Source organism: Chenopodium album, chromosome 27, assembly GCF_948465745.1.
Source record: "Chenopodium album chromosome 27, dcCheAlbu1.1, whole genome shotgun sequence".
Lineage (NCBI taxonomy): Eukaryota > Viridiplantae > Streptophyta > Magnoliopsida > Caryophyllales > Amaranthaceae > Chenopodium > Chenopodium album.
In genome coordinates, this window is record NC_137860.1 from 25021566 (window position 1) to 25039443 (window position 17878).

Below are 17878 nucleotides of genomic sequence, written 5' to 3' on the forward strand. Positions count from 1 at the left end.
CTTTATGTAAATGTTTGTTATTTTATGATTGGTTGGAACAAAAGGAATACGAGAGTTAATTGGAATTAAAAGTGAAACGATCAATCTGTTTTATAAAATTGGTTTTTATCTTATTTCTGGTTTTTGTTAAAAATTATAAAAAGATATTTTTTTTATTATTTTTTTAACAAAATAAATATCTTCTGTAAAAAGATTTTAACTGATTCCTTATATTACTCTCCAAGGAAAGGATTTATTCAAACCTCATCCCACGTTCTATATTGAACGACTTTCCTGACTTCTCTACATTGCTTGAGTTAGTTCCTAAAGTTTAGGAACACCACCTCAAGTAGTGGAGAATGTGGGGAAGTTAGTTGGGTTGATGAAACAGTATAAAAAGGAGTTGAGTTTCAGTTTTAATGCATCCTGACAATCGTACAACATTTGAGTAAAAAATATATTTGTGTCAGTGAGAGTATTTCTATGTTCCAACTATTGTAAGATATCTAAACACGTAGAGTTCAAATTACTGAGTTGTAATTTGGGAAAGGGTTGAGTGATCCTTGTAAAGACTTAGAGTTAAGTCTTGAGTGTAGGCTTCGGGGTAGAAGCTAGAGTGAGCATTTGGGGTTGGCTTAGGTTCTAATTGGAACTTAAGTTTTGTCGAGTTCCTTATAGGTTGTAACGGAGTAGTTGCCCTATTTAGTGAAGTCGTGTTCGAAAATCCCAAGTGGTCGTGGTTTTCTCCTTGTTGGGCACAAGGAGTTTCCACGTAAAAATCTCTTTGCATCTCTTTATTTCGTTCTACGTTTTTAATTTCCGCAAAAATTTGGGAACACTAGTTCCTACACAATTCAACCCCCCTCTTGTGTGTTCCATCTAAGTCAACACTCGGCCTATCTCGCCTTTTTTTTTTTTACTCATTTAATTCTACAAATAATGTATCGTTTAATTTATTAACAACTCCAAAAATATGATTGTGAAACCCATAAATACATTCATCATATAAATGTTCCAACAGTGTTTGGGTTGGGGACACGCAACGAACTTTGTTTTGGACGAATGTTAGAAATGTATATATAATTGTGAAACCCATAAATACATTCATCATAATCAAAGCATCATGATATTAAAAAATAAAGGAAAGTATAAATAGAATATTAATGAAAAAAAACAACAAATTAATGACAAAGGTAAAATGAAATCTAACTAGAGTTATTAGACTGAGGTCCTGTTCTTTTGAGCTTATGGGCAGAGCAGAGCAGAGCAGATTGAAGCAGAGCAGATTACAGTAGAGCAGAGCAGAGCAGGGCAGAGTAGGGCAAATTATAGCAGAGCAGAGCAACTCTAAAGAACGGGGCCTGAGAATGACGATCGGAAGCGCTTTATCAGTTAAATAACATAGTACTTTCTCTTTTTTCTTTAAATTGCAACATGTACACTACTTAATTTATATTCTTATATCTGACCACCTTAGTTAATCTTTATATTGTTTGGGCAAAGGGGGTCAAGGTTTGATCCTTCAACCTTTAACTTAAAAATAACAATACTTAACCATAAGATACTTTTTAATTGTAACTATTAGACATTATATTAATTTAATCAACAACTTAGAAAAATTAAAGGGGGGCTAGGCTCCACCCACCGTAACAAAGGTCTTCCCATGCTTATGTGGGTCCTTATTAAATTTGTCTCAATTTATGTTTTTCACAATCATCATCAATTATTTTTTTTTTCCCTTTAACTTATGTAAAGTTAGAGTTACAAATAGTTAAAATTATGCATTAGCTACCATAAAAATCAAAACGTTACAACTAAAAGAAAATATTGTTGCTTACTGCATCCTTGGACCCGTGGTCATTATTAAGTATATATACACACCCCCATAAGTATCAAATCTGGAAATTGCATAGAAATAGTATAATTTCAGGTAAACTTCAAACGCATTACCTACTAAACAACCAAACAATTTCTCCTTTCATTTTAACATGATAGGAAAATGGCTAATAATATTTGGAAAAATGGCTTTTCCTTCTCAATTATTGATAATATATACAAGTACTAACATTTCCAAGAACTTCATGAGAAAAATCTTTGAAAAGACTAATAATAGAACATTTACTGATCCATCAACAATCAACATCAATGAAATAACATGTACAATTACCCTATTCATTGAGGATGATCATTGGTAACCCATTCACATTCCAACTACTCTCTAACTTAAGCAAAAAAGCACTCATTTTCCACCTCAACTATTTTTCATTATTTTCAATAATTAAATAGAATTATAGACATAAATCTTTGATTGTCCTTTTCATGAATAGAGAAGCCTAACAACCTCTAGATATTTTTTATATATGTTCACTTCTTTTTCTCCAAATATTGCTAATCTTACCAACAATTAACCTTTATATTTCAATTATTTTCTTGTATTAATGCAGTTCCCATGGAATTATGTGTTGGTAAAGATAGTCTCATTCACATTTACCAAACAAAACTTGAATTTATAAGGGGTGCATTTCACTATACAGTATTAAAATTCTTCCTATTTAGTTTAAATGTTTTTTTTTTCTTTGTGATATAATTACCATTCAAACGAAAATAACTTTTAGAGACATAGTGCTTAACTTAAAAAATTAATATATCTAACTATCAATAAGTCAAAACATTAAAATTTTGTACACTAAAAAATACACATTGAGAGAGCAAAGTCAACAAGACATCTTGTGATTATATCTATTGTTGTGTATAAATTACAAATGATGATAAAAAAGTTTTATACTTGATATGGACTTACATATGTTTAATTTTTTCCACCATTTTTCAGGATAAACTTTTTATAACCATATATTTATTACAAACATTTGGGTTTGTTAAATTTGTATAGATGGGTATTTAGAAAATATCAAAATCCAATCAAGACATTAAAAATATTAAGAAAATATATTTTCACTATTTTTCTTTTTTTTTTTTTTTTTTTTAAACTTGATGCGTGTAGTCTGATTTTTACACTATTCTTTAACCAAAATCATGTAATGATGTAAGTCAATGCAAGAGTTATGACGTCAATAGAAGTCCTCTCGAAAGTTTATTTCTCACAATCAAAATAAGAGTTTTGGATTTCCTGCTCCATATTACCTGTTTGGTATCTGGGCATAGAATTGGCTATGGGTTGAGCTAGCATGAAGGCCGATTAGACAACACGGATATGGGAATGTATAGGCTGACCCATAGCCAACTTTACTCGCGTCTTGAACTCTCTACTTTAATAACAACGGACTTCTAACAAAATATCTGTATGTTCCTTAGCTTTTAGATGATGAAATTATATATAGTTAATGTACGTAGCTAACTTTAATTTTTATACTAATTTGTCGCAATTTGTTAACTTTTATACTAATATGTCGCCGGTAGCTAACTTTTATACCAATTTGTCACAACTTGCTAACTTTAATACCAATGTGTCGCCGGCAATAACTTTTATACCAATATGTCACAAAGGTGCTTATTTTTATACCAGTTTGGCTAATTAGCCTTGCTAGAGTACTATAATAGTATAATTTCCTTACGAAATTTTCCCTAAATTCTTTCAATTTTTTAGATTAAAATGGTTAGAACAACTGCTTGGCAACTTAAGTTTGAACGGTGAAGCATGACAAGGAAATGGTTAGAACACATTGAGGCGGACTATAATTTTGATAGAGAGATGTCGAAAACGGCCATATTGTATCTTCTAATAGCTGACATAGAGTTTGTGTTAAACTAGTTAGAAGTGAAAATAGTATAGTGCACCCGGGTGCACCATGCGCATGGTGCACCCGGAAAGAACATTAGGTATAGTTTAAAGAACATGGGAAAAAAAAAACATACTAGCGTTGGAAAAAGAACATGCTAGTGTTTGAAAAAGAACATGCATACTAGTGTTTGAAAAAGAACATCTTGTATTTGGCAAAAGAACATGTTTGTGTTTGACAAACATACATACGTAGTATATATGTTTGATAACATGTTTTTCAATAATACAAAATACTACGTATGTTCTTTTTGGTTTGTATGTTCTTTGAATTTGGCTCGTTTTTTTTTTTTTTTTTTTTTTTTTTTTTTTTTTTTAAAGATGGCTCGTATGTTCTTTAAGGTAATGAGTTCTTTAACGTATGTTCTTTAACGTATATTCTTTAACTTATGTTCTTTTATGTTATTTTAAATTTTGAAATTTGAAATTTAATTTTAAAATGAAATCTTGAATTATTTTTAGTTGAAAATAATTTAGAGAGAGAAATATAAAATTATTATGGAAAGTTAAATTTTTGGAGAGAGAAAAAACTATTTTTGGGAAACTGAAATCTTTGGTGGAGAATTTTTAAGTTAATGTGTTATTTTTCATGAAATTTAATAAAGTTTTTATCATGTTCTTTCTGTAATGTCTTTATGTTCTTTAGTAATACATGTTCTTTATTAAAAACAAACATGTTCTTTTTTAAGAAACTAAATGTTCTTTTTCATACACCTAATGTTCTTTCCGCCTTTTTTTTTAACCGGGTGCACCATGCGCATGGTACACCCGGGTGCACCAACCATACATTAGTTAGAAGTTCTAAATCTTCACGCTCTAACTTGAGAGTAGTATAAGCTAATAAATCGTATTATCGGATGTATATTGCATTTACGACGATATTTCTAAGATGTTAATACCAGTTAATCATCTGTTTAACTAGAATTAGTTAGCCAATTCACAACAAACCTTGTCGGTAAAAGTTTAGCCTCAAGTTATAGAAGTATTGATAAGCAGTATGCAAAGCATGGAAATGAAGGGAGTTGGATGTTACATGTGGGATTTTCGAAAGATACACGCATGAAAACCTAAAATAGCTTAACCTGAAAAGATTGAAAACAACTCGAAAACCAGGTATCATAAAACTCAAAATTATCTAAACCAGAAACCAACCCATTGAGCTGAACCATTGGCAATAACAATAATATACTCAGGGTCTGATACATATTTACTCATATATGAAAAATGAACAGAAAACAGAATACAGAACAATAATAGCAGATGCGAGACCCGGGTTACAACAAAGGATTGACCTAGAAAACCAATGGGAACACCCAACAATGAAGTGTGCATCGTAAAAAACTACATACATACAAAATCCTTGTACTTATAATTCAATATTACATGGTAAGCAGATAGCCTCCTACGATGTACATAACTCACCTTTTTCAACTCTAAGCCAGAAAAATCAGTTTTCCAGGAATGCTGCTTCATTGTATAGACCAAAATGGGGCATGAATTTGAATCTCGAGCAGCTAGCTATCCCTCTTTCTGTCTTTTAACCAGTTATCTCCAATCGAGTCTATTCAATGGCTTTTGGCAAGTAAATTTGGAAATGATCCAAGTACTACAACTTCTTACAGACCAACCCATTTGACCCACTTGAAAAGCCGACCAACTCTAAATGGCAAACCATAGTCTTTGGTGACTGCAGGTTCCCTCCTGGCAGCCTCAGCTTCTGACCAGACATATACACCACGTTCTTGTCGACTGCCGGGTACGGTGTTGTCCAAGATTACAGCCACAAGGAATGCAATCACCATGTGAAATGATAGCAATGTGTTCAGAACATAGTTAAGCTGCACAAAGATGCCACATCAATAATTGACCAGAAGTCTATAATCCAGGTCTAATGAATTCCAAGCGCATAGTAAGATTTTCAATTAAATTAATAAAACAACAATCACCACTGTGGGAACACAAATTCTATAAAACCAGTCACAAGAGCCCTTTTGCTACTAATTGATTGACAGGCGTCACTGAAGCATTTTTTTTATTCTGTAAGAGGAAATGGTAATCTAGTTTGTGTATGTTTTATTTTTTAGGGCTAGGTAAGATAAATGACTTTCATGGACCTGACGGCCTCACTGGTCTTCCAATCCAACATTCCAACCTCAGCGAGCTAGGAACATGAAAGTGGGGGAGGGGAAAAAGGAATAGGGAAGCAGGGCGTCCCCAAAACAAAGAGCCCTTGCTGGTGTTCGTAACTAGACCAGACACACTTTGTAATCACACATTGCCGTTTCCTATAAGAAAGCTCAAGATTATGTTTTTGCATTAGCAAATACTTTCTTTCCTTACATTTTAACTTTCCACCCGTTAGCATGTACAGAGGTTGTGGGCAAAGGAATGATACGAATAAATAAAATCGACAGTACAGATTAACTTCAAAATGCTAAATTACAAAGAAAATTCCATTTCCCTAACTATGAAATCAGGACCTTAAACAGCACAAATCCATACATAAATTAGAATTCAAACAACCACCACTCGATGCTGATGCTACATTAAGAAATCAGAACAATAGAAAATGACTACCCTTGTGTAATTACCGTTCTAAATTATCAACATCAAATCAAACAACAATTTGCAGTTAAACACTAACAACTAAATTCAAATCAAAGAAATTGGTGAGCAGTTGTTATTTGGATGCAAATGAGACTTAGGAGTGGTTTTAATTAACTTTCACATTAAGTGATTTGTGATTGAAAACTCAGTTAATTAAAAGCGATTTTTGTTTGATGATCCTTATCAAATCTATTACCAGCAGCCCATACGTGACACTGGAATGCACAGAATTCACAGGCAAGCAAAGAAGCATACAGAACAGCTTGGATGCAAAGGAGATGCTTACCCCTCCAAATTTGGTATTGACAGGTCCATGAGAGGCAACAGTGTAAGGAAGAAAATAACTATGTACAGACACATTAGACTTTGGAGAAATGCCATATTGCTGGAAGTAAGCTGGTATGGAGAGTGAGAAAAAGAGGGAGAGTCCAACAATGATAATGTTTCTGGAACTTCCGGCCTCACTGTACCGCAAATTTGATAAACCTAGCGCAGTAAGCATCCCCCACATGAAGCAGAGGAGAGCAGCAACCATGACTTGAGGTATTGATGCTATAAACCCTCCAACTTTACCTGCATGCAGGCAAAAGAAATTCAATATAACAGTAGGTAATGTAGGACCTCCTACTGATCCAGACTCCGTAGGTTAATTAAGGGTTAAGAAATGTGACAGCATGATGAAATGCATGAACAACAATAATTTGTCAAGTCACGACATTTTCAATAATTCTTGTCAATGAACATTATGTTTTGCCCCAGACTTCCAGAGTGATCTCATGAAGTCATGATGACTATAATGCATGCACACTTGTACAGCATCTATGCAATGTCTTTAAACAAGGTCTTTATTTAGACTCTTCCATAGTTAATAATCATGCACAGTTTTCCAAACAGCTTGTAGCCAAGTACAGAAGAGCTCACCTATAAGAGATAAGACGATCAAAATGCATGCACCTAACTCAACTGCTCTCCGGCTTCCCATTTTAGTCACGGCAATAGTGTGCACATTTTCAGTGAGTGTTGTGGATCCAGTCCCTGTACCCCAAAGGCCAGCTAAAACACTGCAAAAGCCTTCCAGACCAATCCCTCGACTAAGAACACCTCGTGTTGGAGGTCTGGAGGCCACCAACAAGGATGATGCATGGTATGAACCAACCTAAGAAATTAAAAGAAAGAGAGAATAAAAATTAGAAATACCAAACTTAATGTCCTTGATTAGTTATGCGATGTGAAATTTCAAGGATTAGAGCAAATGTAAAATGCTTTAGATTCTTAAAAACATAGCATTGCATATATGCAATAAGCCACTACGATGCGCTGATTTCAATAGGATATCCAACATATGGAACATTAAATGTCAATTATCAGAGTAATGTTGACTGCTTGACCAGCTAAAAGCGGCATCATAAAGATAAGTGGATGCTAATGCATGTTCAAAAGATATTTATACGAAGGGCATACATATCCTGGAAGGCATTTGCTAGGGCAATATGTACTTTCTCTGTCCAGCTTGATAGATGGTTGTCTAATTGTCTTCCCCATTTTTATTGCAGTTTCTTTGATTTTGTGGAGTATGGAGTTTAATTTTGACATATTTATTTTAAATAATTGGCTTTCAAATGTCTTAACTCTAGTTATTAGGAGTATGTTCCGCATTTGTTCCAAGTTTCACACTTGTATGATCTCATATAGGGCTAGTTATCAGTAATGGTATAATCAATATGTTAGAAGCCATCACAAGGAGTGTCCATTACAATTACTCATCTAACACATGTAAGCCAAGTTTTATCGGATTGGTTATTCAGACTTGAATCAATTATTAGCCCTCCACACTACCAGTACCAGAGTAACCTTTTCATTTGGCTATGTTACAAAACTCGGAATTTCACCATTTTAGGTTGCTTCCAAACATTAATTTTCTCATTCCCATAAGCCATCAATTTAGTATCTGTGATGACAATATTTTTCATGTGCAAGTGTGCAATTATCTTGTTAACATCTACTGAAGCTTCTTTAATAAAGAAAATCAAAATAATGGATTTCAACCTGAATACAAGGTCGTACAGAACCTACAGCAATTTTAGTGGTGTCAAAAATAACACCCCACAGACTAGGGGTGAGCAAAAATTCAGAATACCCTGATTTGGAACCGAAACCTGTTCGGAACTGCAGGTTCCAAACCCGGAACCTGTTCAATAGGTTCCGGTTCCGGGTAATAAAATTAGGAACCTGTTGCAACAGGTTCCGGTTCCGAGTAAAATTTTGGACCTAGAACCTGTAGGGTACCCTGTTAGTCTATGTTCCCTATAGGATACATGAAACCAAAACCTATATGGTATTGAATATTCTAGACAATTAGTGTTGGTTTGTTATATTTGAAGCAGTTTACTAAAGTTGTAAGCTTTTATTGTGAACATCCATTTTTAAAAATATAGAATTGTCACAATTATCAAGTAACTATTAAGCTTACTTTGAAAAACAGGGTACCCTGTTTAGGAACCGGAACCTGCACAGGTTTCGGTTCCGGTTCCCAATTCTTAGGACCGGTTCCGGTTCCTATTTTTAGGAACCTGTTGCAACAGGTTCCGGTTCCGGGTACCAATAATTGCAGAAGGGAGAACGAAAAAAGAATGAAAGGCTCCATAAACAGAAAAGTTTGTGATACTATGAACACCAAGCTACAGAACTTTAAAGTTACAATAGCAATTTAAGAATCTTAAACCACGATTCAAATTAATTGACAGAGAACTTACAGAATCCACTGACGCAATTATGGAGACAAAGCACATAACAAGGGCCATCTTCCAGCTGAATACAGGAGTGCCCCATTGCAAAGGATAGGGAAATCTAAACCACGGCGCCATTCTTAGTGCATGAGAAGTATCTACTCGGCATTGTTTCATTCTCATTACATGATGTTTACAGTGTTCAGATATAATATTTGATGTAGGTACATTTGGATCACAGCCTTTGTAACTGTATGCCCCTGCTGCAGTTAGAAGAAATGCGGCAGCCCACGTGATTGCCAGAGCCAAGGGTACCTGGCAACAACTTGGTATGAGATTAAACTTGCAGTGCCACTGACCCCCCCCCCCCCCCCCACGGAAATGCGAATTATACGCCAAGTATACACACACATAATTAACTTTTTTGGCTTTTGGCATGACAAACCAATTTCATTTGTTACATGGCATTGTCTTAGCAATTTCTAAAAATTCCAACATAACAATAGCACTTAGCAGAATGATCTTAATCATCCTTTACAGATATATAAGTCTACGATAATATTTAAAGGAGGAACCAAACAATGCAGTTAAAAAAATATCATGGTACAAACAGAAAAGAAACTATAGTGGGTACTATAGCAAAGAAGCAAGACATACCGCATATATAAGAAACACACGATGACCAAGAATAGATATTTTTCTTAGGTACTGCAAGAAAAATTGGTGAACGATATCAGTGTTACAGTAAGCCATAATGTACCAAAAAAAAAAAAAAAAAAAAAAAAAAAAAAAAAAAAAAAAAGCTTTAAATAAAAACTAAGCACAAAAAAACACAAGCTGAGCAGCTAGTGAACATTTCTTACAAGAGAGAAGATAATCACAAGCAGTATCTGCACAGCACCAATCTCTAGGCAGGTACCAACTTGTGGGAAACCATAACTATAAAAAGAAAGTCCAACAGCAGCAATAGTTGGAGCAACAACCACTGGATTGATAATCCTAGAAGTGGAAACAAAAATAGACAAGATTAACCATAGGATATGAAGTTGCAACAAACATATAGAAAAGCAGGAAAGCAAAAACAAGTCAAACCAGATAGTGACTAGCAAGCGAATAAATCTGCAGTGGACATTAACATGACACTATCCTAGCCTACAGTTGTACATCTAACAAGACCATCAACACATAAAGATAACTTTGTTTAGATATATAGGCACACAGAGAACCATAAATAGTTCACAGAATCATACAAGAAATTTACAGATCTGGACAACAAAAGGCTACATTCAAATTTTTCAAGCAACCTGCTACTTGGCTTTGATGAAACCCCGAAGATGACAAAATTTAGTCCCCATATAAAAAAACCAATGCACATATATATGTAAGCATGAAGGTATAGACAAGCTGATGAAGTAAATGGAAAGACATCCAGACATCTAGCACAGATTAAAGGGAGTTGACTCAGAGTAGCACACCTTGATTACATGCTTTCTTCCAGTATCTGGTACATTAGAGGGGTCACAAAAGAATATACTGTCCCAGACCTATGAGTAAGCTAATGAAAGAGGATCAACTTTGAACATAAAGAGATGATAAAACTAAGTGGATGTAGAACCAAAAAAGAAAGACTTTGGAATGAGGTGGTCAGAGATAGTAGAGATTGACCCACAGATTTAGATGCGTAAGAGGAGGCTTAGATAGTAAGAAAGTTATACACTGCAGCACAAAAAGGGTTGTTGCAAGAGATTGAGAAGAGAGGATCAAGAAGAAGTAGTAGAGTAAATTATAACCTCGTTGAATTGGTTACTTAGTTAGGCATGAGCTGACTGATTTAAATCTTTCACCAGAGATACCCTTTAGGAGGGAAAACCTCTAGTAGGGGAGCAACATATATCAGTAATATAGATGAAAAAAAAGGGACGTCATTTATTGGACCTAGGTATAACAAGGGCAGAAAAAGAAAACTATGCTTATTGTTCTATGAAAGACCTGCTTCATCAACGCTCCAATATTTATTGGTTAGGAAAGAAAGTAGGTGGAATTTGTTAAAGATACTCTAACATGAATCATCCTTTCAGAAGAAATTGAAGAACTCAACAGCATTAGGGAGACCTAATAATAAAATACTCGAGAACTTATAGCAATCCTATTCCCATCATGGCCAAATCGTCTAACCTCTGGCTCTGGTGATTGGTGAAGTAAACTTCCACAAAATTCTTCATAGGGAGCAGACAGCCATAGTACAATCAAGAAATCTCTCAAATCTTACAAATAATGGCAAACCCAAAGGCTAAGACCCTAAATTGATGCAAAAATAAAACGAATCAAAATTAAAAGCAGACTAGCTGAAAATAGCTAAATGTGTTTCTTTAGAAAGTTTTAACATAGATAAAAAATATACAACCTCCTCTCAAATAAGCCACTCATGTATTCTGAATTCTAACTTTGACTATTAATTTCTGTACATTGAATCATACTACAGTATTAAAAGCTTACTATAAATGTTAAGAACCTTCTATTGCTACAATCTGGAGAGCATTTGCACATCTTTTAAGATTAGTTAAACCACTTTGCCATGGTGTTAGAATCTACCTGTCTTCTTCATGTAAATTCCTTCATTTTGCTTGTATTTAGCTTATGTAATGCTTTCTAGGACTTAATCATTAAGTCTCTGGTCAATCCCAAACTCAGCTACACAATGCAATAAACACTCAAAAGAGGGAAGTGCGTCCATTATTTAGAAACAAAGGGAGTATACAATTGGAGCCTAATATCCCAATGCCTGATTCTAATTGTCTAAATAACTAGACCAAGAACTTATTGGTAAGAATTCCTAAACTCTAACATTAACTAAAAAGGGAAGTGGCACATGGAAACAAAATCTAATATATCTTTCAAACAATCATTATCCACTAATGCTCCACAAAACTATCCCACACATCAAAGGATTCAACCTGCAAATTAAATGCATATTCACAGATTTCATACCTGACTAACAATGACATCAATCCACTGTAGCCCAAGAATGTCTGAAATGCTGAGGATATTATGATGGCCCCTTGGATCTCCTTCATTATATGCTTGAAGTTCTGCAGTGGTAACAAATATATGAACAAACTTGAAAGACACTTAAGATATAATGACATAAGCTAAAGCTGCTTGTCTAGTATCACTGTATCAGTCTATACATGAAATTGTTCATAGAAGACTATCAGTGACATATAACCCATAAGAATAAATTTACAAGCAAAGCAAAGCAAACCTCAAATCAACCATATAACAAACAACCTCCTGCTTATAAACTAGAGTCTAGACTAGTAATGAAGAATAGGAATAAGACAGTCAGTGATATAAAGTAGTTAAAATGGATGACACACGTCCTACAGAAAAGTTAGGGATTCAACTATCTTTAGGAAACAAGTTGGACAATTCGGGGCTATGCAAGACTTTAGCCCAACTCAAAGATGTGTAGAGACACAGGTTTAAATTTTGAAGCTTTAAGCAATGTCAAAATGGATGCATCAGAAAATTTCTAAGACCAAGATGGTAAGGAACCTGCCCAAGGTAGATGCTCAAGATGTCTCAAAGAAATATCAGAAAAAACTTAAAGTATCAGTAGACAAGATTGTACAGTAATTCTTAAAGTGAACAACTTCAATTTGCTCACCAATCTGTCCATTCATTTATGTGGATGAATGAGCCAACCCAATTGCCTCTCCATGTAAAGGTCAGGGAAGAAAAATAAAACAGTAATTTGCCGGGAGAGACCACATGCATCTAGATCCTCTCAGATCAAAGCCACATAGAGAATCAAGATTATACTGTTCTGGAAACTAGTGCATAACTTTGAATTTTGCAAGTAAAGAACTGTGTAGGAGTGTCTTTTGTTGCATGTATGCTAGCACTATAGTTGGATCACTTTGCTGAATATGCACTTAAGTAGATACCAATGTACTACAAGATTTTAATTAAATTTTTTTTCCAGAAGATCCCACCTTTGAATTTTGCAAGGAAAGAATGTCTAAGAGTGTCTTTGGTTACACTATGGTACTAGTGTACTACTACTACTGTTAGATCAGTTTCTTAATATGGTCTGGAGTAGACAAAAAAAGTACTACCAAGTATAAGATTCTTAATACTTTTTTCCAGAGGAGACCCCCCCCCCCCCCTCAAAAGCTTTCCATAAAAAACTAGGTTGTTTGCAGGATACAAACCCTCAAAGGATTCAGGCTACTGCTGGAAGGACCGAGGGGTTAGCACATATTCCATGGAGATCACAAAGACGCCAATTTTTTAAAACCTTTCATGGCTTTCTCTCCAATTGATCGAACTTAACAGTTAGATAGATATACAAACTGTTGACAAGATTTTGATGGCCCAAATAATTCTGGGGTAGGCATAAGGTTGCATGTACAGCTAAACCGGTATTATACTTACTCATACCAGAAAGCATCTAGATCATTCTCAAACCACATACGAAGTAATGTTTAGAATCTCCAAACATACTCGGACTAATTTCATAAAGCAATAGTGGGAAAATCTAAAGCAGCACAGGAAAAAGATGATTCACAGAGAAAACATTTAGAATATGCCAAGGTTACAAACATACATTTCCATGCAGCTTTTGGAACTCCGTGGAATTAATTATTGCCAGTGTTGGAGCCAGATAAACAAATGAAGGCCCTTGAATTAAGGGCAACCTAGTCCCAAAGAACGAATGCAATAGCGTTGTTACCCCCGTCATGAAGAGAACCGTAGACACTACGTTGGCTGTATCCTCCTACATTCACTAAATCACATTAGAACACACAGTAAACATCAAAACTTATGTTTGAATTTGTGCTTACATAACATAAGCAACAGGTTATTAGAGCTTCAGTGTTATGCTTACATAAGATCCACCCATTGCCGGTACTATCACGAGAGGTATCAGAATTATTGAGCCCAAAATCGAAATATAATGTTGGAGACCATAAAAACCAATGGGTACTGCAAAATTCAACCAACCAAAAAGTAACTTCCTATCAACACATAAACAAAGATCAAAACTTTTCAATACATATCCACTAACAAATTCAACCTCGTCATAATTACTGCATAAAGATCACAATTCACAACTTTCCATAAACCAATTATATTACCACATTGTATAATTATATTCAAACATGCCAAATTGCTTACATAATATTTCAATTAAACAAAACACAGACAAATTTCAAAGAAAAATATCATTGATATAATAAAAACTCACCAAGACCAGGAGCATCCCTAAGTTCATACTTCATATGAGATTGCCTCCCAACAAACCCATCATCCTCCACAATGTGAGCCACTGCCTCTACACCCTCCTCACTCCTCCCCTGCCCCCTTCTGGAACCCCCTTCGACCGCCTGCCCCGGTCCATTCCCGTTCCCATTCGCCACCGGTGTCGGTCCCTTTGCCGCACCCCCACCATTCCCACCGTCAGAGTCCCTCCTCCTCTTCACGGTCACCTCCTTCTCCCCACCTGCCGCCGGAGCAGCTGCCGGAACAACCGCCGGAGTAGCAGCTGTAGGAACAGCTGGCGGCCCATTTGCCGTGGGTAAGGGCCGGGTCCGGCCCAACTCAAGATCAACAGCAGAATCTGAGGCCCGTGATTTGGGGACAGACCCAATTGGGCCAGAATCACTAGCATTAGTCTCACCGGAAAACTTGGGCCGAAACCCAGTTTTCTTAGCCCATGAAGTCGGCGGCATTGGCTTGGATTCCGGCACCGGCGGCCATGGGCCGGGTTTGGGCTTCTTATTCGGGTCAGAACTCGCCATTTTTGTATATTTCCGGGTCAAATCGAAAGCTATGAATCCATTAGAAAAAACCCAAGTAAAAAAATCAAAATTAAAATCAATAAAATGGGTAGATCTGAAATTTCTCTGAGATCCAAGAAATGCAAGAAGAGCAGTAGCAGTAGAAGTGACAAAAAATGGAAAGAAACGCGGTTTTTAAATTTTCTCTCTCCTCTTTTCTCACTCTTCTAGTAGAAGAAAGTACTGTAAGCAAGTACTACACTAGTAGTATCATTCAAATTGTTTTATTTTTTCTGTAATTTCGAAATTATAGAGTAAATAATTTTGATTTTTTTATTGATACAATGAAGGTGATGATGTCATAAGGAAGAAGAAGATAGGGATATGATGCATGCAATGGTCTGCAATTAATCCATACTGTTTATTGTTTTTGTCTTGCTTTGTAAGATTTTTAGGGGGAATTATTGGATTAAAGTTCAAATTAATTGAGTATAAATTTTTTATTTAACAAAAAGGTATAACAAATATTCTTAAAAAAATAGAAATAAAATGTTTAGGTAATGCTATGTGTTTAGTGTAACTTTTATACCATGTCCTTCTTATGTTATCTTTTAAATGAACACTTTGACTTTTACACTAATTGTATACAAGTACAAAGTTTTCACATATGGCCGGCTGTGTGGTGAGCCACAATAATTTTTTTTTCTTCTTCTTCTCTCTCTTTTCTCTCTCCTATTTTCTTCTTCTCTAGTAAGCCCATGCATCACGAATCTCAACCCCCAAAATTCTCTCTTTTTCTCTCTTCCAATGTCTTCCATGGCTGCCCAATTTTAGCGTTGGGCAGACGAAAGCCATACCTCCTCTGCTCTCCGCCGTCAATTCTCCACTCGAGCAACGCGGAAGATGAAGCTGAATACACAGAGGTCGTTGGAGGTGAATACACGGCAAGATGAGGTGCAATCGCCATTTTTAATTTGATGTTGATTGAAGCTCGCAAATGTTAGAGGAGTGAGAAATACTTCGATTGAATGAAATTCACCAAAAGTTCAGTGAGTCTTGTACTAGGTAATGAAATTATGAATGGAGTTTTGGATTTCGGGGGAATTTTATTTTCTTTGTTTTATTTTATTCATTATGTTGTGGTGGTTGGAAGTTGGAACTGGTAGTTAGGTGGCTACATTAGCAGTGGAATTGGTGATAGGCCAGGGGTTACTAGGTCTAGTTAGGGGTTATTAGGTCCAATTAGGGGTTACTGGGTCCGGTCAGGGGTTACTAGGTCGGTCAGGGGTTACTCGGTCAGGGGTTACTAGTTTGTCAGGAGTTAGAGCCTGTTCACTTCAGCTTAATTTCAATTCAGCTCCAATCAGTTCAGTTCAGTTTAGCTCCAATCAGTTCAATTTAGTTCAGCTCCTAATTTCCTTCTCTCATAAAATATTTAATTTAGCTCTATTCACTTCAGTTCAGCTCAAATCAGTTCAGTTCAGTTCAGCTCAGTTCAGTAAATGTGAACAAGCCCTTACTAGTTCGTTAGGGGTTACTAAGTCGGAAGACTTGATCGGAGGGGTTACTAGTTCGGTGGGGTTACTAGGTCAGAAGGGGTTACTTGTGTGTTAGCTAGCCACACCGTGTGGCCAACCACACACAAAACTTGCTACTATTTATATACTCCACTTTGACTACGGGACTATTCTGATTTACTGAACTGAACTAATTGGAGCTTAACTGAACTGAACAGAATAGAGCTAAAATGAATTGTTTATGAGAGAAGGAAATTAGGAACCGAACTGAACTGAATTGAACTGATTGGAGCTGAGCTGAACTAAACTGAACTAAATATGTAACACCCCCAAATCTCCCTCTACGGAAATACCAATTTAATACGTATAATTATACCGTAGAGATAGACTTGAGCGTATTGCCGCCGCGTGATTACGTAAGGCTACTCAAAATACTTAACTCAATAACAAAACTTGCAGCGGAAACTCAACTGCCTTTTATTAATACTTATAAAATAGTAACGTTGTTATGAGTACTCAAAATAAAGACGAGATCAACACTCCTAAACTAGGTGAAACAAATTCCGGGACTCCCATATGCTCATTCATGACTCCGCATGAAAATAGTCAACACTGCTTACCATTACCGTAAACAGGGAGAACCAAAACAAATAAGAAATACGGATTAGCAAATTATGCTAAGTACGATAAGTGCAAGATAATGTAAACTCAATTTATTTGCAAACTTGTTTTAAAATCAATTTCAATAATTAATCCAATAAATTACAAACTCATTATTCCAAAACGATTCCAATGATTCAATATTCAAAATAATAGTTTAAAAAAACCAATTCCTTTATTAAGAACCAATTTCCTTTAATCCAATTCCTCATCCAAGTGTGCATACCCCCAAGCTAGTCTCCTTATATTACAAGGTTATTCTTGAGGAAAGACCCGGTCATACAAAGTCCAAGGCCTTATCAATAAACCAAATCCGCATAGTGGGATTACCAACATGCTTATAAAACATTAATAATAATAATTCAATGGTTCAATAAATCTTTTTAATATCCAGTAATTCCAATATAATTCAAAGTCCTTTTTAATTGAATCCACATGCTTTCAAAATCAAACCTTTTAAATAAATACTTGAGAAAAAAATCTCATATTAATAACTTTTCAAAATCAATAACTCTTCCTTGAAAAACCTTTTATTTAATTCAACAAACCTTTTAAAATCAAATCCTTTATTTAAACATGATAAGTAATTCAAATCATTCAAAACATGATTTAAAAATCAATCATTCAAATACTTTTATTAAAACAAATATTATAATCAATACCTCCAAACATAATTTAATTCAAAATCGTAGTTCAAATCAATTTAATTCAATCACCAATCAAATCATATAAAACATGTTATTCAAACCAATCACTTTCAAAGGTATCCAACCACCTAAACGTACCTTGATCCTTGCTAGCAAAACCACA

The 17878-nt window shown here is 35.2% G+C and overlaps 1 protein-coding gene across 1 annotated transcript; it reads right to left on the reverse strand.

The window, feature by feature from the left end:
- Positions 1-4950: 4950 nt before the first annotated feature.
- Positions 4951-15279, reverse strand: LOC145619170 (nucleobase-ascorbate transporter 12-like). The gene is made up of 10 exons (XM_081673801.1): positions 14360-15279; positions 14000-14097; positions 13718-13888; positions 12097-12197; positions 9972-10107; positions 9766-9816; positions 9136-9423; positions 7304-7538; positions 6669-6955; positions 4951-5613 (listed from the first exon to the last, which is right to left on the reverse strand). The coding sequence occupies exons 1-10, from the start codon at positions 14910-14912 to the stop codon at positions 5392-5394; spliced, it is 2142 nt and encodes a 713-aa protein (XP_081529927.1). The 5' UTR covers positions 14913-15279; the 3' UTR covers positions 4951-5391.
- Positions 15280-17878: the final 2599 nt, after the last annotated feature.

Excerpts from the sequence above, each read along its gene's own strand:
- LOC145619170 (XM_081673801.1), bottom strand. The coding sequence starts at position 14,912 with ATGGCGAGTTCTGACCCGAATAAGAAGCCCAAACCCGGCCCATGGCCG. Across the intron at positions 9,817-9,971 it reads TTGTGATTATCTTCTCTCTT|TACCTAAGAAAAATATCTAT; the intron begins GTAAGAAATGTT and ends TTTTTCTTGCAG. Across the intron at positions 7,539-9,135 it reads TAATTGCGTCAGTGGATTCT|GTTGGTTCATACCATGCATC; the intron begins GTAAGTTCTCTG and ends TTAATTTCTTAG.